Source organism: Colletotrichum abscissum (genome assembly GCF_030869225.1).
Source record: "Colletotrichum abscissum strain IMI 504890 chromosome Unknown Scaffold_32.1, whole genome shotgun sequence".
NCBI classification, from domain to species: Eukaryota; Fungi; Ascomycota; class Sordariomycetes; order Glomerellales; family Glomerellaceae; genus Colletotrichum; species Colletotrichum abscissum.
Genome location: NW_026850232.1, coordinates 93,159 through 112,210, shown reverse-complemented (window position 1 = coordinate 112,210; position 19,052 = coordinate 93,159). Strand labels below are relative to the sequence as shown.

Genomic DNA, 19,052 nt, shown 5'->3' with positions numbered 1-19,052 from the left:
GCCGTCTGCATGGCAACTCCAAGTAAAGCTATTCCGAGCGCACGGCGAGCTGCGGGAACTCAGATGACTGAGACTCTGGATGAACACCATGGTCAGGGCCACGGATGGGTGCGTTCCCATTCGTTCCCGGATCCCAACTGCTGCGGCGTTGTGGGGTTTTCCGATGGAACCAAAAACATTGGAATAACTCCATCTGCTGATTGCCTGGCCAGCGTCGTGAAGCTGATAGTTGACGGCCAATATCCTCATACGACGAAGTTGATGTTTGTGAACCATTTCCGTGCTTCTCGTGGCTTTTCCGCCTATGGCTTTTCCGTGATGACCTTGGCATATTGGGAGAGGCGCATGGGGGTGCTATGGAAAACATGTCTTTCGACGCCATCAACGCCAAGCTTTTGTGAGTTGGGTGGCAGGGACCAACAGGGGACCACGATGGCGGGCGCGTTGTCGCGCGCAGATTGTGTTGAGTACCGACCTTCAGTCATAGAACCCTGGTAATTGTGATGACTGGAAGGTAAGCCTTTAACGTTTTCGACTTCCTCGTCGATGAACAGTTCTCTGACAGCGTTGAACGACATCTGTGTACAATAATTCAGAATCTAGGGAGAGCAACATGGTCGTGAAGCGTAGAGAGGCATCCGGGGCCGTGTGAATCAACATTGGCTTTTGACCTTGGCTCTACGGCAGCCCAGAAGCCTGAGAGGTAGGCCAAGGTGCTAATCAACTTTAGTCCCCGTCCGCCGAGACTTGAAAGGGGCGCCTCCAGACTAAATATGCGAGTCCTGGTTCGGGATGTGAACAACTCTTCAAGAGTCTTGGCCTGTTTTCCTTTCCCCGCACTCCGCACTTCGCACTTCGCGGAAAAGCCGTCGTGCCCCATTTACCCCATGGGGGACGCAAATGGTTTCTCCACCGATTATGCTCATCTGGCTCCGCGCTTGTTGACCCGAGGAGATGGCTGCGAACGGCTCGCCGGTCGAACGAAGGTTGTAATTAAGAGCTGGGGTTTGAAAGTATATATCTGTGCTTCTTCGGACCTTGATCCATCGTCGTGTCTTCAACTCGTGGACTTAGAGGACCGCCAGCCTTCACTTTCAAACCTTGAAGCAGGATCGCCGGCCGGAAATTTGTCCAACCTCGAATTATCTCCCCAACTGCTCCGCACTGCTTCTTCAGCGACTTTTCTCTTCCCTCTTTGAGAGCGGGTGCATTTCCAACGACGAAGACAACAATGGCGCACAACGCACATGGCGAGAGGCCCATCTCTTCGCAGGAGAAGGTTGCCGTCAATCAGATGGAACACGTCTTGACTGCCGACGACCCTGCTCTCATGAAGCAGCCCGTGATTGAGAAGGTAGACAAGTTCGGTGCCCACACAAAGACAGACCCGAAGGAGATCGCCCTAGTGAAGAAGATTGACTGGTACATTCTGGTATGCCACAAACATCACCCGTTCCTCTCTAAGACGGCACAAGTCTAACGGAAGATCACAGCCTATTCTATGGTTGATGTACTTCCTCAACTTCCTCGACAGGAATGCGATGATTAACGGCAAACTCGATGATTTGGACGAGGACCTAGGCCTTAAAGGCAATCAGTACAATACCTGCGTTTCCATTCTTTTCGTCGGATACCTTGTCGGCCAAGTCCCTTCCAACATGGTTCTCAACCGGGTTCGTCCCTCGTATTACATGGCTGGTAAGTCGCTCAATATACAACGAGCAGAACAATTACTTACTGGAGCAACCTCAAGGTTTCATGATGGCTTGGTCTGTTGTCAGTCTATTGACCTACAAGTGCCATGACTTCGGGACGATGCTGGGTTGCCGTTTTCTGCTCGGAATTACCGAAGCACCGGTAAGAGACCACTTGAATCCTCGATATGAAGCTGCTTCCTAACATCAAAGGACAGTTCTACCCCGGTGCTCTTTACATGCTTAGCATGTTTTATACCAGAAAGGAGGTCTCAGCCCGCATGGCTATCTTCTACACCGGCAACATGGCCGCAAGTGCATTCTCTGGGCTCATTGCAGCTCCCATTTTCTCAGGAATGCGAGGCGTAAGGGGTCTCGCTGGATGGCAGTGGTGAGCCTCTTTTTGCTCATTCAATTCCTTTTTCACAACAACGGAAGTCGTTCTTAGGAGAATAGTACTTAGTCTGACATTTTCTAATGTAGGCTCTTCATCATCCAAGGAGCCGTTTCCATCCTCGTCGCCTTTTTCGCCTTCTTCCTCTTGCCCGACAGCCCCCTTAAGACCCGCTGGCTCACCGAGGAGGAGCGGCAGCTCGCACACACCCGAATCTACAACGATACCACAGACCGCCGCGAGGGTACCAGCGTCTGGACGGGTCTTCGAGAGGCCTGCACTGATTGGCGGACGTGGGTCTTCTGTCTTATGGACAACCTCCATCTCTCAGCGAACGGATTCAAGAACTTTTTGCCTGTATGTGCCTCATTTCTCCAAAATGCCTAGTACTTTTTGCGAACCTCAGACTGATATTTGACACGCAGACTGTTGTCAAGACGCTTGGTTACAGCACCACCGTCAGTCTCGTGCTGACCTGCCCGCCCTACGTCTTCTCCGCCTTCTTCTCCGTTCTGGTCCCTTGGTCATCTGGAAAGTACAACGAGCGCACGTGGCACATTACTATCAGCAAGCTCATCGTTTGCATTGGTTTTGTCATGGGCGTTTCATCTCTCAACGTGGGAGTTCGTTACACAGGTAAGAAGCCCTGGACTCTTCCCCTGACACCAATACTCCACTGTCGATGCTAATGCTATTCGATAGGTATCATGCTGTTTGTTGGAGCCACATATGGTGTAAGTTGATACTGGCTCAGTCCTTCCTGCACATGGAACTAAACGAGACACAGGTGAACAATTTGATTCTCGGGTGGACCTCATCCACTCTTGGTCAAACCGACGAAAAGAAGGCGGTTGCCATCGCCATGGCCAATACCCTCGGCAACGCAGCTAGCATCTACACTCCCTATCTCTGGCCAGACACTGATAAGCCTCGGTTCTTGACTGCAATGATTGCTAGCATCGGGTTCTCTATCGGAGTTGTCATTTGCGCTTGGGGAATGAAGTTGGCTTTGATGCGCACCAACCGCAAGAAGAGAGAGGCTGATCCCAACGCCTCTAACTTCTACGTCTACTGAGTAGAGAGACAAGATAAAGCGGATCTGGAGAGATGGAGGCAAACTTTTTGGAAAGACGTGAAGTCAGAAGTAATCACTATTACTACGGGGAACACCCAAGCCTATCGACCTAGAGATGTAGCAAGTTTCATAATCTCAATATCTCATCAGGCTGGCATGCAACTGCTGCCGAAATATGCATGCGACGGTCAGTGCCATTAATACAGCTCAGCGAGTTACAGATCAAGTGACCAAAACTCATGAAGAGGGTGCCGCAGTTCCCAGCGCTCCCAACGTAACTGTAGAACACGGCGCATCGTACGCGCTGGGCTTGACAAAATGTGGCTCAGGATTGTTCTCAAGTGCCAGTAGTATCAGCGACTCCTCCTTCTGATCAAACTTCGGCCACCCGAGGACCGAACTCAACCCATCCGCCGGATCATTGGCAAAGGCCGCCCATGCGCTCTGCATGAGTGCAGTTGTTTCCTTCTGCGGATCGGACGGCGGAATTCCACTCACGTCCCCTGAGGCGCCGAAGATCATGTGCAAGTCGACGCCATGGTACGCGCCACTTGTCGGGAAGAGTCTTGTGTTATCCCAATCTCCGAAGTATCGGTAGACCCACGCAGGGACTTTGTTATCTGAACGGGCCTGGCCCTGGTGAGAGTTCGGACAGGTGAAGGATTCCAGCAGAAATGATTCGACTTGCGCCTGTGTCGGGATCACGCCGTTGCCGTACGCCGGAATTCTGTAGTATCCATCTTCGTTGTGGTTGTTCCCAAAGAGAATCGGCTATAATTTGAGGATTAGCTGCTGGCTTAGGGAGTTTGACTAAAAAGACAAGACGATAGACAAGAAGTGCTCACCAGCTTGGCAAATTGGGCAGATTGTGTCAATGAGACGTAGTCAGGAAAGACTATTTTGTTGTCCACCGAAGGATAGAACGGTGGAATACCGCGAAGAACGCTGCTGGATGACGCCGGCCTGATGGCAGCAGCTGCAGCTTTGATATCCTCCCATTTCCGACTTCGCATGCATGCCATAGTATCAGTAGTATTGGTGCAATTCACAGCCGCGACCACGGTGTTCCAGTTTCGCACAGTCACATTTGGGCTGTTGAGCGGGAAGCTGAAGGCATTGCCAGACGGTGCAATGAGGCCGTTTACGATGGGATCTTTGATGTAGGCATATGACCAGTAGTCCACGGCGACACCGCCTGAGGACTGGCCCGCGATAGTGATTTTTTCTGGATCACCGCCGAAGCCGGCAATGTTATCGCGGACCCATTCTACGGCCGCGCGTTGGTCCCTCAAGCCGAGATTCTGAGGCTGACCCGGGGCACCTGGGAACCCGAAGATGTTGATGCGGTAGTTGACTGTGACTACGACAACATCTTGGGCATCTGCAAAGTACTTGCCATTGTAGAAAGGACTGTTGGTGTTGCCAATGGCAAAACCTGGGGGATCCTGTTAGTGACACGCAAGACTCGAAGCATTACAGATCTCTGTCACTTACGTCCACCGTAAAAGAAGACAATGACTGGCTTGGTAGCGGTGAGAGCTTTGGCTGTTGGCTTTGTCCAGATGTTCAATGTCAAGCAGTCCTCGCTTTGGGGCGTCCCGGCAGCAGAAGCGAAATATCCAATGATACGCTGCGCTTGGGCTGTCATGTTCGGGTAGTCAACTTGGCGAGAGGGCGAAAGTGGGCAGTCGAAGCCGAAGTGAGATGCTTCAAACGACTCATTGCCTCTGAACCTCTGCGGTTGAGCGAATCGCAGGTCGCCGACTGGAGGTTTCGCATAGGGAATCCCGAGAAACTCGAGAACATCGGAGCTGTTCGACGCCGGGTGACCGGTAATCAGTCCGTTCGAGGTGGACACGGTGTGCAAGTCTGTAGCATTGCATCTGACTGTTGATGATGCAGTTGCATAACTGTCGCTCAATGCCAGGATGGCCAGGCTCGTTACCGCCAACAGAGAACGCATCTTTGTGGAATGCTAAAGGAAAAAGCGAACTAAAAGCGGGATGACACGAGGCATCATCGTTTTCTGGTCTTTATGCTGACGGATCTACATCTCGCTTACTGAGGTTCTCTGCCCCTGTATCTTCCATAGATGATGGCGGCCGCTGGCGGTCCTCCGCAGGCTAATGCAGCTTCCCCATGCCGCTTGTCCACGCCGCTAATCTTACCACGGAAGCCATTCCCGTGGCTAGCTTCATTGCGCCGATCGTATCGAACGGTGTTACCCACCAATATGCACAAACTTGTTGTGTCATTGGCTGAGTTGCAGTGGCCAAGATCAAGGGTTCGATGCCCAAAGTACCTTACTCATGAGAGAAGCTTGCCAACGTCTCTGGGCCTCCGAGTGAGTCTGTCGTTGGAAATGCATGGAAATTCGGCAGATCAATGTCAGGAAAGACATGTCATGAGAAGATTCCCACGGCTCGAAATGCAATTGAACTTGAGGCTTCATCGCCATTGCCGTAGAAGGGAGTTTATCAGCCATGTAAACTTAAACCCCACATGTAGCGACAAAGTACCAGCCTTGCACTAAGTATTTCTCTTCAAGTCAACCAATGTGCAATGCCAACATGCAAGATGAATTGCAGAAAACTGAATTGAGAGATAATAGTTTATTTCCGGTATAAGACGGACACCTTTAATGTTCCGAAATACCTCAAGCACCAGACCCAAAACCCAATACTACGCCTTGAGACCCATCTGGCTCGTGTCATAGCCGTTGGCTTCAAGATACTTCTTGAAACGAACGTCTTCGTCTTCCAAATGCTTCGGAGCCTAGTGAACTGTTAGATGGATCCAGCAGAAGAGATGAAATTAAAGACCAAAGGCAACTTACGTCGGGAATCAGGAACCACACACAAAGAGTACCCACGACCGAAATGCCACTACCGATGAGGAAGATCGCCTGCTGTCCCTTCAACTTCTCATCAAAGCTCGCAAGCGCCGCACTCAACACAGTCGTGCCAATAGCAGCCCCTGCCTTGCCTATGGCGGCAGCAAATCCGAGGAAGTGACCTCTAAGCGGTGTAGGGAAGGACTCGCTCGAGACCAAAAAGTTGCAGTCTCCAGGGCCAACAGACAAGAAGGTCTGGAAGAGGCCATACAAGGTGACGAAGAGCGGGAATACGTTATTGAGCTGAATCATGCTGCCGCCAATGGCGAATCCGAAGACGCAGACGATGGCCCAACCCAGGGCGTAAGTCTGACGGCGACCAATGCGGTCCATCAGTAGCGCGCCGATGAAGGCACCGGGAAGGGCAAATGCATTAATTAGGGCGGACCAGCCGATTGACTGGATCATTGTCTGCTGGGCGGAGAAGCCGGAGACAAGAGTTGGTGCAAGAAGGTTGAAGGGGTATACAACGGCGTCGTAGAGGAACCATGCGCTGCAGCATCCAAGGAGTGGTTTCCAGTAGAACTTGATGGCGAGACGATACGGAATGTTGCGCTGAATGGCGTGCTTCTGGTACTGCTGTGAATCGACGAGCCGTAGGCGGAAGAAGAAGATCGCCAAAGGAAGCTGAGAAGATGGTCAGTTTACTCTCATATTTAGTACTTGGAAGGTTTGCACTCGTCGAGCTGGGTTGACTGACGAAAATTCCAATTCCAAAGCAAATGCGCCAAATTCCGTCACTTGCTTGACCATTATACGCAGCAATGACAATCAAAGAGACGATACTAGATCCGACGAAACCAGAGATGATTGCGGCGTTTGTGGAAACTGCGACGAGCATTCCGCGTCTCCTGCGCATGGCCTCTGTGCTGTCGGCACACTCCAGAGCCTGCGAGGTGCAGACTGTGTACTCTCCTCCTGCATTGCTGTCAGTCTTCAACCTCCCGTTACGGCCAGCTAAAGTTGCTTACCAGCACCGACACCCGCAACACCGCGGCCGATTACCATCATCCAGAACATTCCCTCAATGGAGGCTCCATGGGCAGCAGTAGCAATGACGATACCCTAGCTGGCTATCAGTAACAGCTCTCGATAAGACAAATCTCCTTTGACCGATCATATCGAAGGTGTCGACGTACCAAAACCAAGAAGAGAGTGGTCAGAATGATTCCAACTCGCCGACCAAACTTGTCAATGCAAAGACCGAAGATGAGCATGCCAAAGATGTCGCCAATCAGAATGGAATTAGAAAGCCTTGTCTTAACGGCATTCGTCATCTGTTTCGGATAACTGATGACATTTGTCCGTCAAACGTTGTCTCCAACAAGAAATTTGTTGCTCATATGGCAGACTCACAGCTTAGCCAGAACGGTGTTCATGTATCCGATGATCTGAATGTTGTAGCCATCGGAAAACAAGGCGACACCTTGGACCAGCACGTCGAGCTTCCCAGCGGTTCTGGCAGGAGGAGTGGGCTCTTGAGATGACGCAATATCACTCTCGGACGATACCATGACTCCGACATCCTTCTTGGTTGCATGATCAATCGTGTCGAATACCGAGGCTGACGTGGACTCCATGTTGGATGACTTTGTGGTCGACGATGACTTAGAAGTATGCTGCAACAAAAGCACCGAGCGCGGTTTGCCTGGTTATAAGTACCGCGAATGCATGATGTACGCTGATTCTGAGTGCCTCGCAGACTACCACGTGGAATCCTTGATTCGAACCAAATTCTTGGGACGCGTATGGGTCAAGAAGCCATCCACTCAAAAACTCAAGCTATTGCATTCCTTCTTCTGAGCTCTCCTTCGTACAAAAGCATTTTGCCGAACTATTGGCATTAAGAAGGAAGAAAGCAGTTGCCTCAACCATTCATTACGTTGTCTCAACCACGTGCTCCGGCATGAACACCGCAGTCGAAATCGGGGCCGAAGGCTAAGTTAACCGGAAGATGTCCGAGATGCGGGAGCCGCCGGGTGCACACTGGAGGAATAAGTTGTAGTCGCCTCACCTTATTCAGGCTATATTTTCTAGATCCATTACCAACTACGTTACTGACGCTGTAAGCACAAGCTTTGATTAGTGTGTGAAGTTTGTGCTCGGAGCTTGGCCGTCATATTTTCCTCCCGGTAGATCTCCGCCTTCGGGTGAGAAAACTTGTCATCCCACGGGCCTCGGACGCCCACGTGGTGAAATGCGATCGTCTAAGACGTCCATCGGAGTGGGGTCCCGACGCCGCGGCCCACCGGTATGCTCCCGAAGGCGACTCTGCTCATCCGGGAAGTGATAAGGGACATTTTCCGGTTGGAAAGATGCACTTGGCTCGGGATGACGGCCTGACAGAGTCCATAACGAGGTTGATTGTTCCCGGCCATGAGTGACGGCACTGGCATTGCACGTGTGTTGATAATTGGAAGTACGCGACGTGGTGATGGGGAGAGTGTTCATCCTTCAAATCCACTTCGAGTACCATGACCGTGGTTCCGGGTCCATAGATTGAATAGGCAGAAAGTCTAATCTTGAGCGCCCTTTCTTGGACGTTCGCCTTTGTCAACGTCTGGGGTCGATTTGTCAACTCAAACTCGGTGTATGGTCTCGTGAATCTGACAGGCTTGGAACACACCTCATCTCGAGTCTCGTCAACCTAGCAAATTCACAACTCTATCAGAGCGAAGACTTCGACATGGTTCTCACTCGTGTCTTAGACGCCATTACGGCAGTGGCAGCTCTCAGCCTTAGGTTGTTGGCAATCCTGTTCACAAGATTCGTGAGTCTTGACATGTGTCATATTTTCCCTTGCCCCTTATGAATCGATGAACCGTATTCTAACAAGCAAATAGCATCCACTTGGAAAGAGATATCTCAATCAAATCTATGGGAGTTGCGCGTTGTATGCAGTCTCTCTAGTTGCTAGGCTCCTGTTGCCCAATTCGCGGCGGGCCTCTAGGCAACACCACCCATGGCTGCTTCTACTCTTGGGTTGGGTTGACCGGTCATCGCCGGTTACATCCTTGGTCACAGTCATGTTGAACATCCTGTCACTTGGGTCCGTATGGGACTTCATCTACAGAGGAAGCGTACTCCACCAGAGTCACGATCTCTCCTTCTCTCGGATGGGCTACATGGATGAAGGTACGGCGCGGATCGTTGTAAGAGCGCCAGCTCTCCATACAAACTACGTCAAGATCAGTTGGGCGCCTTCCGAGGGAGATGGCCAGGTTACTAAGTCGCAGACAATCGTCATCGCTGATTCCGATGATCATACCGGGACGTTTTTGCTTGAAGGGCTGGAGCCAGACACGCCGTACACCTACACCACGAATGCCAGCCATGCCGGATCTTTCAGGACTGCAGCCCTCTCGCCAAAGCGATGGAGTCTCATCTCCACAAGCTGCATCAAGCCTTTCTACCCTTACAACCCCTTGGATCATGGCTTGCGCATCAAAGGACTGGAGTACTTGGACCGGCATGTCTCGGTGAACCAGCCAGACATGATGCTCTTCCTGGGCGACTTCATCTACATCGACCTGCCAGTGGCCCTCGGCTGGACTCCAGAGCACTACACCACAGCATACCGTCAAGTCTATGCCTCGCCCAGCTGGTCACCCGCGCTTCGATCTGTGCCGTGGCTGCACGTCTACGACGACCATGAGATCATCAACGACTGGGCGGCGAACGAGACAGGTCTCTATCAGTCCGCCATGAAGCCATATTGGTCTTATCAAGGGCACGCGAACCCTCCCTCGCAGTATGGCGTCGGCAAAACGCACTACACCTTCCGCCGGGGCGACGTTTCGTTTTTCGTCCTAGACACGCGGCGCTATCGATCGGCTGAAAACATGGCGGACGGGCCTGAGAAGACGATGCTTGGCGCGGCGCAGCTAGCGGACCTGCGAAAGTGGCTTGAAACAGAAAAGTCGTGGAAAGTCGTTGTCGGCAGCGTCCCGTTCACGCGAAATTGGAGGGGCCCCGATTCGGCCGATAGCTGGTCGGGATATCTGTGGGAGAGAGACATGATCTTGGAGATGATGAGACAAACGGACGGAGCTATCATCTTGAGTGGAGTAAGCTGGTCTCTGTTTGATCGACCCTGCCAAAGATTTCAATAGTTTGCTTGAGCTAATTTTTTGCTTCTTTTTGACTAGGACAGGCATGAGCACGCGACGACGATCTTTCCGCCCACTAGCGACAAGGGTGGTAAGTCTGTGATTGAATTTTCCACTTCGCCCTTGAACCAGTTCTATGAACCCTTCGATCGGTTCCATAGACAGATTGAGGACACAGACGTCTCGGTGTATTCGCACCCGTGGGGAAATTCAAAGTTTGGTCGGGTGTCGTTTGACACGTCGGAGGAGGGCCGATGGACGGTAGACTATGAGCTTATCGTTGATGGGCATCAAGTGTGGAACTACACGTGGGAGTTCACCAGGTGATCGACTGCCTCATTACCGAGCTCGTGGAGTCGAAGGATCATCAAAATGTGCACGCGCAGAGAAGTAGGGGTTTGGCTTGAAAAGTTTGCATTCATCGTGGCTTCAATCCGTTAAGCCGGCGCTCCTCGCTTTGCCTTGGAATATCCTTGCCAACCGAAAGTCCTTCCGATCCCTTGGTCTTGCTCTCGTCCTCGAAATGTTTTCCATACCCGTCAAAAAGAATCCTTCAAACGCCCACTTCCTATCTCAGTCTCCGCCTAAACTCCTCATCGCTGTACCCTAGGTCGCATGTCTGAAAGCATGCGTAGAATTGAAGTTGAAAGTCGATCGTGGTGTAAGGCCCTCAAAGATTGGGGGCCAAAGCCGCGGGGTAGAAAGTGACCCGGCTCGGACCCGTATCCGACAATTGAAGACGGGGCGACGTTAATTGCGCGTGTTTGGGTGCGTGCAAATGGAAGCGCCGATTCTTTAGACAATGGGCTGCAGAACATCGCCTTCGGGGGCAACAGCGGGCTCGTCCCTCTCAATGTTGCCGTGAACACCGGCTCTGGCGTTGAGGTTGTACTCGTGACGAATGATGTTGTTCATCGGGGTGATGGCAGCCTGCGTAGCTCCGAAGAGGGCCGCGGCGATGATGTAAGCGATGGATGTCTTCATCTTGTCTGTGAAATATTGCGACGAGTTCTTCTCGTTCTCGCGGTCTTTTCAAAAGGAATGAATGTGTATGTTTGTCGAGATCAACTCGAAGGCGAGGCGGGACAGCTCAACCGAACACTCTCGTCGATGTCGTAGGGACTGAAGGACACGAACACAGGAACTCGAAACACTTTGACGATGGCCGGATGAGGGGGTGCCCGAGGCTTATTAAAAAGGCCCGGCACGGCACGGCACACCAACAGCCACGGATTGACGTGACTGTATGAGTGTTCTGTGTCTGTACTCTGTAAGATTGTGACAGTCTTAATCAATCATCAAACCTTGACTGTCTTGAAGTGGAGCCAATGAGCATGAGAGATTCGGATCTTCGGACGGTCATTGCAGGAAGGTGTGAGCGGGATCAGCTAGACTGACTCGCTTAAGGAAGCTCGCCATGCACAGAGAGATTTGCAAAAGAGACATGGAAACAGCCCTACAGTAAATGTTTGCTTGGCCTCCAGCTGTGCCTCTTTGGCCCTGCCTCCCTTCCTATCATCAAAGATGTGCCTATCTCCCACGGGAGTCCACGGTGTTGTAACCCTAGGCTCTTTGCACGCTGCCCAGGGATGGCGTGACTTTGCTTATTTAACTCAAGATTGGGCCTAACTGTTTCAAGTATACGCAGATACGCACGGCACAGGAGCATGGATCGCCCGCTTGGCTCGGCCGATGTGACACAGTGTTGTAACCCATCTGTTTCCCCCCTCCAAAATCACGGCATCGAGGTAAGTTGCATGAGAGGCCCTTGAAGAAACTACTTTACTCGGATCGCCCGAAGAATGACATCGATATGTCCGAATCTTCAGTCGTTCTCGTTCCTGATCTTCGCCGGGAGACACCGGACGGCCCATGGGATCCCGAGTGGGAGCACGCCGGGCGGGCCTTTATTCCCGAAGTCAATTACGGATACAGAACTTCCATCATCCATCCACCTGGCATCAGCTCCGTATTCGTACCAGAAGAAACAAACCTCGGCAGTTCTCCACGTTTTGCCTCTGTACAACTTGCGACTGGTTGTAGTCTGATGCGTGGCTCAATCTGGCAGACACATGTTTAATTGTGCTGTCCCGGAAAAGCAAACATGAGCGATGGCCCGCACCCAGAACCCGCAACTCCGTCCCTACCCTCCCTCACGTCAAGTTCCAGAACATATCGACGCCGTCATCCGCCCTGCATCTACATATCAGCCGCCACATCTGAACCACACGAGTTCGTCCAGCCGCGCTCGTCATTGGAGACTGAGTATTACTGATATTATCGGATCTCATCGTGTTCGTGATATCTGTAACTTGACACGTTCAACATCGCTATCGCAATCGCAATCGTCACGCGATAGATACGCGAGGCTCGCCTGTTCGGCCTCTATGATATCCCTATTTTCCCCTCCTGCCAGTAGAGATTTAGTGTTCAGTTGTTGCTGAGTCGACCTGTCAGCCAGTGACTCGAGTTCATGCTCATGTCTTCTAGACATTATGCATAACTCGGAGTGAGCCAAATGCGGAAGTCTACGAAATCTAGATCCTATACCACCTTCACAAACGCCTTCTAGAATACCAGTAGCCTTTAGACTCCAGTCTACACGAAGAGCTTGCTAGCTTGTTAAATTTGCCGATCACGTATGTTGGGCAGACACTAGAGAGCTTGTGATCGGTTGAAGATGGGACGGGGAGGTTGCATTTAATCATCTTGTCCTCCGTGGAGCTCTTGATGGCTTCAGGGTGCAAAGCATCCCAATCCATTCTCTATTGAATCGCAACAAACACACGTTCAGAACGAACTCCAACATGAGTAGCCAGACCGGACACAATGGCCAAGCCGATAACCAGTACCTAGCCATGGTCGGCGATGTCCAAGCCGAGCTGACGCGCCTTCAAGTCCAGCATCGTTGGATCCAGATGTGCCTCAAAGACAAGATCGTTTTCGCGCCAGTGAATACCACGAAGGACGGGCTCAGGATTCTCGATATGGGCTGCGCCGACGGTATCTCAATCTTCGACTGCACTGTGAAATGGGACCTCTAACACGCGATATCACAGGAACACTACTACGGGACCTGCAGAAACAGGTTCCACCATCCGCGCACATGGTCGGCGCCGATGTTTCAACCATTTTCCTGCCCACGTCAGCTCAGGGCAACATCCGCTACGTAACCCACGACGTTTGCGATCCACCGGCCGGGGATCTAAAGGGCCAGTTCGATCTGACCCACGTTCGCAATGTTCTCCACAGCGCCCACCGGTCCGGCATTGAGCAGGCCATCGCAAACCTCGCCGGTAAGTCATCGGTTGTTGAATTCGTTGGTTCGGGCTGCTGTTTGATGGGTTGCGCGCGTTCTAGTCTAACTGATGCAAGATACGTTGGCCCCGGGAGGCTGGTTGCAGATTATGGAGCTGGACATCAGTCCAGACCAGCCGAACCAACCCCAGTCACTGAAGGATCTCATTAACATCATTGGGACCATGTTTGAGAAGCAGGGAATGGATCGTAAATACGCGTCCAAGATTCCAGAGGCAATGAAGATGGCCGGTCTCCAAAACGTTAAGGTCGAGCGAGTGGAGTGTGGGATTGGTAAAGTGCATGGCGACGAGGCCGCCGTCAAATCTTCCATCGAGCCCTTCATGCACACCATTCCGCTTGTCGCCAGGAACGCCCAAAGTGAGTTGACTAGAAGCAATCTGTCTTTGCCGTAAGCCGACCCTCACTTACCAAATGTAGTGTTGGTTCCTGATATGGATCCGGTAATCTATACCAACCTGGAGGAGAGATACACAAAGGAGATGACTGAGCAGGGCGGCATTTTCCCAGCGAACGTCTTCATGGCTCAGAAGCCCGTTGCGTGAGTTGTAAATGTATGAAAGGAATTCTTGGAAATTTGGTTGGTCGACCTATGAGTCTTTGTATCACGTCATTATTTACACGCTTTGTGGCGTCTGTCATGTGTAGTTTTGAGACGCAAGCTAGTATCATCTATGAAAATGAGATGTCGTGTTTTAAAGAAGACTGATGGGCTATCCTGTTCGCTCTTCCGTATGGTTAAATTCGAAACTCATGGCATCCCGTGCACCGCTGTAATCGAGAAGGTCATATTCGATCTCAAATGATCTTAGTAGAAGTCTCAATTTATCCATTCTCAGTGACTTTCTCAGATGAGATCTAAGTCCATACCATCAGCTTGATCCTCTCTGGTTTTACCATCTAATCTCAACAAGTAGTCGCATTCTCCTAGCAGGCCGTAGGAGGAGCGAACTCGTAGCAAGTTGAGCCACTGCAACACCACGCCCAGCCATCACGGCAAACAGTCTCGGAAGGCTGACATCCCGCGGCTTGGCGAGCGCCGATAGCCTCAGGAGCGGCGAGAGCAGCTGATGCCACAGCTACGAGAAGAGCAAGGCTGATCTTCACCATATTGACCGTTGAGCTTTCTCATCCGTTAGCGACAGACGAGGGAAAAAGTTGACAACGATCTGGAAGCCACGCTTACAAGATTGTGTATGGCACAGAATCTGGAGAAAGTGCGGCAAGCGAAAGCCAAGGCTGGGCTAACAAAATTTCCGCAGGAGGGTTTGTGAGGGTGAGTGAAATACTGGGGGCTGGGTTGAAGACTAGTACCTTCGTTGATGAAAGAATGATAAAGTGAAAACATCAAGTGCATAGATACTTATAAGATGTTGCAATCTGAGCCTGAGTCTTGGTCTTACCCGAAGCTTGTCTGATCAAGGAAGGTGCGCTCGAAGGATTGCAGGATTATGCTTGGCACAACCACAGCTTGGTCTCCAACGTGTAAGATGCAGTCATTGATGAATCCTGCAAGCCATATCAGTTCTAGGTAGAAAAGGCCAAGGCTGCATAGGATTGTTGTAGCTATTACAGGAAGGACCTCGGACTAAGCTCGCTTCCAGGCGCACGAAGGTTCAGTTCAAGCTATAGGCGATGATGTAAGAGTTTCCGAGGACGGTACCCATCCGATGTCAATTGCTCATAACAGCTGTATCTTTGATAGGCTCGAAGATGAGAGAAATTTAGAAGAGAGTCACTTTTCGACTACATCCGTGAATCGCAATTTTACAATGGTACTTGATCAATGATTTGAATAAGACATGATGACAACCATGCCTCGTAACATCCTAGCAATACGAAGCACAAGAACCGAGTGAAGATAATTGGTCAAACAGAAGGCATGCTGCCGCTTTTACCTGTCCTAATATGTCCCAAGCAACCATACTTCAGTCTTGCTTAGGTTCCTTGACGACTTTTGTATGGTGCCCCGTCTGCGTGTTTGCACCGCTCTTCGAGTGCTCTTTCCTCTCCTCGTATTGCTGCTCTGCCATCTGCTGCTTGGCCTCAGCCTTGCTGAAAGGGTCCTCTGTTCATCGTCAGTATTCGGCCCCGGCCACGAAGGATATGGCAGAAATTTGACATACTAAAGGTGTCGGCTTGAGGCTGGTATTGAGGCATGTTGGAGAAGGAACGTCCTTTTTGAAGAATGAAGTTGACGAGTTGAGATATGTGTGGAAGATTCTGGTTATGTGTATGGAAAGAGTATTTCGAGAGCTTGCAGTCAAGAGCCAGGACAAAAGTGACTCTTGATTATGAGGTATTGATAACAGTAAGGTATATGTATTTAAAATATATTGATGATACATATGATTCGTCTTTTGATTTCCACGGCTACCATCGAATATGATGTTACCGTTATGTGCATTGCGTAAATCGAGCGCCACAATCGCGGCGTGTATAATGTGTCTTCAGTGACGTCAAGCACTGGGTCAAAATGTGGAAATTTGCGGGAGCGGCTGTTGCACCACAGCATCCAAGTTGCCAATGATCACAGTTCGGGCGGGTTTCACTGATGAGATTGCGGGTCACACCTCCATCGAGCCGGAGAAGAGTCTCCTAACCTCCAGCACGACTGAAGCGGGCATTAGCTGCATTGGAAATGATACACGACTTCATCACATAGTCGAGTAGTACGAAGCCATTATGTCACGCTTCTTGGGGCCGTAACTGGGAGTATTTCGCCGCGCCGAATTGCGACGGAGGTTTGTACCAAAGCTTATACGTTATTGCTGGTACTCTTCTCGATATTTCCGATTAACATCTACTCACATCACTGGCAAGTGTCGTAGTTGGTGCCCCGCGAAGATAGGATGAGGAGTCGGAGCTATCCTGCCCTTGAACACACGATAACACGGCACAAGAAGGGATTAAAACCCATGTTACAGTTTCATGGGCCTTTCCGATTGATTAGCGTAAGCTTTCTCAAGTCTAGGCATGAGGGCGAATGGATCCTGCGCAGTTCCTCAGAAGTGGCTGTCCAGGGGAAACCTCCGCAATTGCGCCCGATTATACAAAGTAGATGGTGTTCTTTTCTATGCACGCTTGCTGATGCAGGTTTCCAGATGAGACTCTATATAACGCCCCCGGAAAAGTGTGATGTAAACGGTAACGAGAAGAAAAAGGAAAGAGAGACAAGATGAACGTCTGGCGAATGTGCCCTTATTATCTGTAATCCTCAATGATCATATCCAGCACCGCGCTGCCATGGACTGTGCATAGATGATTAGTAAGGGTGGCAAGAGACTGATTTCAGCAAAGGACAACTCACCTATTGTTGTTTTGGGATCGAAACTCGTGGATACTGCGTGCAGATCCGTTCCCAAACGGACTCGGCGGGGGGAAGTCGCTCGCTGGTGACCGCGGCGGGGCAGGACTTTGAGATCGTAATGAGCGGTCGGCGGGGAACATGGGCACCGACGGGCTCACGGCTGGCCTGGAGCCCGGCGAGGGCAGATATGACATTTCGTGGGTATCGCCTCTGCTGTTGAGGTTCGACGTGGACGTGGACACGTGCAGGCTCATGCCGCTCTCGGTAGCCTTCTCTTCGCCGTAGCGCAGCGACTCGCGGCGGTACGGGTTCACCTTGTCGTCCTCATCCAGGTCGAGAAGCGACTTGCCCTCGGTGCGGTCGCCCTTTGCAAGGATGGAGGGGTCGTTGAGCTGCGTGGGGCCGGTGCCGGTCGGTTGGCCCTTTACGCGCCAGAAGACGAGGATGCTGGAGATAAGGACCATGAGAAGGAGGACAAAGGCGAAGATGACGTTGACGATGAAGAGGATTACGCCGACGACACCGACGACGATGCCGGGGGTGTCGAATACGTTTGTGAAGATGAGGAGGAAGACGGAGTTGATGAAGTTGATGGCGTAGATTGAGATGTTGAAGGAGTTTGTGCTCTTGTCCATGAATGGCTTGAGGACGCTGACGGCGATCAGGGCGGCGGCCTCGATGACGATGAGGGCGATGGCCTGGGCGACGCCGGCCTTTTGACCGAACGCGATGACGGCGGACTTCAGGAAGATGTAGGCGATGAACGGGATGATGAAGTAGTACGCAGAGGCGCGGTACTGGACATAGAGAAAGCCCCATTTGTTAATGATCTGGGGGTTCGAGAAAAGAACGTGCGCGGGGTTCTGGTGGGTGAGAATCGACTGCTTGGCAATGAGGATAACCTTCCACGAGGCCCAGATGAGGGTGAAGAGGGTGCCGAGGAAGAAGAAGACGGCCAGGACTACGAGGGCGGCCGAGTCGATCTGGGTGAACTCCCACAGGCACAGGACGGCGATCTGCGGGAAGCCGATGAGGTTGAGGCGGAATAGGACGCCCTTGAGGGTAGTCTTCCAGTCGCGACGGAACTCGACGAAGCGGTCCTTCTTGGACCATCCCTGCTTCACCGCGATCTCGGTACCGTATCGGAACGCGGCGATAATGAGGACGGTAAAGATGATGAAGAAACAGTACACGATGAGGCCGGTGAGGAACAGGTTCGTCGATTCGATCTTTGCCTTGAAAGCCACGCGCTGGATGCCGTAGACGACGTAGGAGCCGTTGTCCTGGAGGATGTTCGCACGCTTCGCGATGGCGTTGATGCCGCGCTTGACGGGACCGATGCTGTTGACAATGTCGAGCGAGCGCTTCGAGACCTGCACCGAGATACCGCTCAACGAATCGAACAGTCGCGCCGCCTCACCGCCCGTTGAGCGCTGGTACCACGTACAGAGGGTCTGCATCCAGCCCAACCTGACGACACCCATTGACCACTGGAAGTTCTGCGTCCACGCCTGTACGATGGGCGGCATATCGACGCCTGAAAGACCGACAAAGGCCTGAGCCTGGAAGTATCCGAATAGAGAGAGGGCGTTCGCGGCGAGATGGGCGGCGGCATCGGTATGGCCCATGGCGGAGATGATGCCGGCGGACCCGAGACCGAGGCCGGCGATGACGGCGGTGGCCCATTTGACGCCCACGAGGTCGACGGTTTTACCGTTGGAGAAGTCTGCCTCGACGCAGGCGACGGTCGTGTTCGTCTCAGTGAGGTTGACGATGGCGCGGATGGTGGCGTCGAGGTCGGGGATGGTGTAGGCGATACCGGGCACCTGGTCGAGCTTGTCGCCGATTTCAAACGAGAACTCCATGTCGATCTTGCCGGGCTTCATCGGGCAGAGGCCCTGGAGGTCCATGGTGCACGGGTCTATCGTCATCTTCAGGTAGTCGTAGCCGTAGATGCGCAGCGCGACGTCGAAGACAGCCTTGCCTTCCACCGAGACGACGGCGGCGATGTTCGCCATGACGGAGCCATTGTTGGCGGAGACGACGACGTTGAACAAGCTGGCGGAGAAGTCGGATTTCTTTTGGCAGTTGTTGAGAGACGAGGACTGGAGGATGCGGTCGGCGTATGCGGAGGAGGGGAGGAGGGCGGCGAGGAGGGTGTATATGAGAAAAGGAGCGACTTGGGTGAGCTTCATGATTATTGCTTTATGTTTAGTTGTAACGAATGTGTGGTGTTTGTAATGTTATTGCCCTTCAAAG

The 19,052-nt window shown here is 51.9% G+C and overlaps 9 protein-coding genes across 9 annotated transcripts; 3 read left to right on the top strand and 6 right to left on the bottom strand.

The window, feature by feature from the left end:
- Nucleotides 1–1,231: 1,231 nt before the first annotated feature.
- CABS01_11561 (MFS transporter) lies at nt 1,232–3,163 on the top strand (the record flags this gene model as incomplete). The annotated part of the gene is made up of 8 exons (XM_060544916.1): nt 1,232–1,432; nt 1,494–1,698; nt 1,754–1,857; nt 1,913–2,085; nt 2,178–2,445; nt 2,514–2,724; nt 2,791–2,822; nt 2,876–3,163. The coding sequence occupies 8 exons, from the start codon at nt 1,232–1,234 to the stop codon at nt 3,161–3,163; spliced, it is 1,482 nt and encodes a 493-aa protein (XP_060397331.1).
- Nucleotides 3,164–3,400: 237 nt separating this feature from the next.
- On the bottom strand, nt 3,401–5,126 carry CABS01_11560 (carboxylesterase; the record flags this gene model as incomplete). Its single annotated transcript, XM_060544915.1, has 3 exons — nt 3,401–3,934; nt 4,009–4,598; nt 4,658–5,126. The coding sequence occupies 3 exons, from the start codon at nt 5,124–5,126 to the stop codon at nt 3,401–3,403; spliced, it is 1,593 nt and encodes a 530-aa protein (XP_060397330.1).
- Nucleotides 5,127–5,845: 719 nt separating this feature from the next.
- Nucleotides 5,846–7,636, bottom strand: CABS01_11559 (uncharacterized protein; the record flags this gene model as incomplete). Its single annotated transcript, XM_060544914.1, has 6 exons — nt 5,846–5,938; nt 6,000–6,683; nt 6,757–6,974; nt 7,028–7,121; nt 7,196–7,346; nt 7,413–7,636. The coding sequence occupies 6 exons, from the start codon at nt 7,634–7,636 to the stop codon at nt 5,846–5,848; spliced, it is 1,464 nt and encodes a 487-aa protein (XP_060397329.1).
- A 1,446-nt stretch (nt 7,637–9,082) lies between these two features.
- Nucleotides 9,083–10,492, top strand: CABS01_11558 (PhoD-like phosphatase; the record flags this gene model as incomplete). The annotated part of the gene is made up of 2 exons (XM_060544913.1): nt 9,083–10,123; nt 10,205–10,492. The coding sequence occupies 2 exons, from the start codon at nt 9,083–9,085 to the stop codon at nt 10,490–10,492; spliced, it is 1,329 nt and encodes a 442-aa protein (XP_060397328.1).
- A 468-nt stretch (nt 10,493–10,960) lies between these two features.
- On the bottom strand, nt 10,961–11,528 carry CABS01_11557 (uncharacterized protein; the record flags this gene model as incomplete). The annotated part of the gene is made up of 3 exons (XM_060544912.1): nt 10,961–11,193; nt 11,379–11,407; nt 11,470–11,528. 3 exons carry the CDS (start codon nt 11,526–11,528, stop codon nt 10,961–10,963), a joined length of 321 nt encoding a protein of 106 aa, XP_060397327.1.
- Nucleotides 11,529–12,972: 1,444 nt separating this feature from the next.
- Nucleotides 12,973–14,028, top strand: CABS01_11556 (methyltransferase; the record flags this gene model as incomplete). Its single annotated transcript, XM_060544911.1, has 4 exons — nt 12,973–13,168; nt 13,225–13,461; nt 13,541–13,843; nt 13,904–14,028. The coding sequence occupies 4 exons, from the start codon at nt 12,973–12,975 to the stop codon at nt 14,026–14,028; spliced, it is 861 nt and encodes a 286-aa protein (XP_060397326.1).
- Nucleotides 14,029–14,410: 382 nt separating this feature from the next.
- CABS01_11555 (uncharacterized protein) lies at nt 14,411–14,593 on the bottom strand (the record flags this gene model as incomplete). The annotated part of the gene is made up of 1 exon (XM_060544910.1): nt 14,411–14,593. One exon carries the CDS (start codon nt 14,591–14,593, stop codon nt 14,411–14,413), a length of 183 nt encoding a protein of 60 aa, XP_060397325.1.
- An 818-nt stretch (nt 14,594–15,411) lies between these two features.
- CABS01_11554 (uncharacterized protein) lies at nt 15,412–15,643 on the bottom strand (the record flags this gene model as incomplete). Its single annotated transcript, XM_060544909.1, has 2 exons — nt 15,412–15,551; nt 15,610–15,643. The coding sequence occupies 2 exons, from the start codon at nt 15,641–15,643 to the stop codon at nt 15,412–15,414; spliced, it is 174 nt and encodes a 57-aa protein (XP_060397324.1).
- Nucleotides 15,644–16,700: 1,057 nt separating this feature from the next.
- On the bottom strand, nt 16,701–18,988 carry CABS01_11553 (transient receptor potential ion channel; the record flags this gene model as incomplete). Its single annotated transcript, XM_060544908.1, has 2 exons — nt 16,701–16,734; nt 16,794–18,988. 2 exons carry the CDS (start codon nt 18,986–18,988, stop codon nt 16,701–16,703), a joined length of 2,229 nt encoding a protein of 742 aa, XP_060397323.1.
- Between the last annotated feature and the right edge of the window lie 64 nt (nt 18,989–19,052).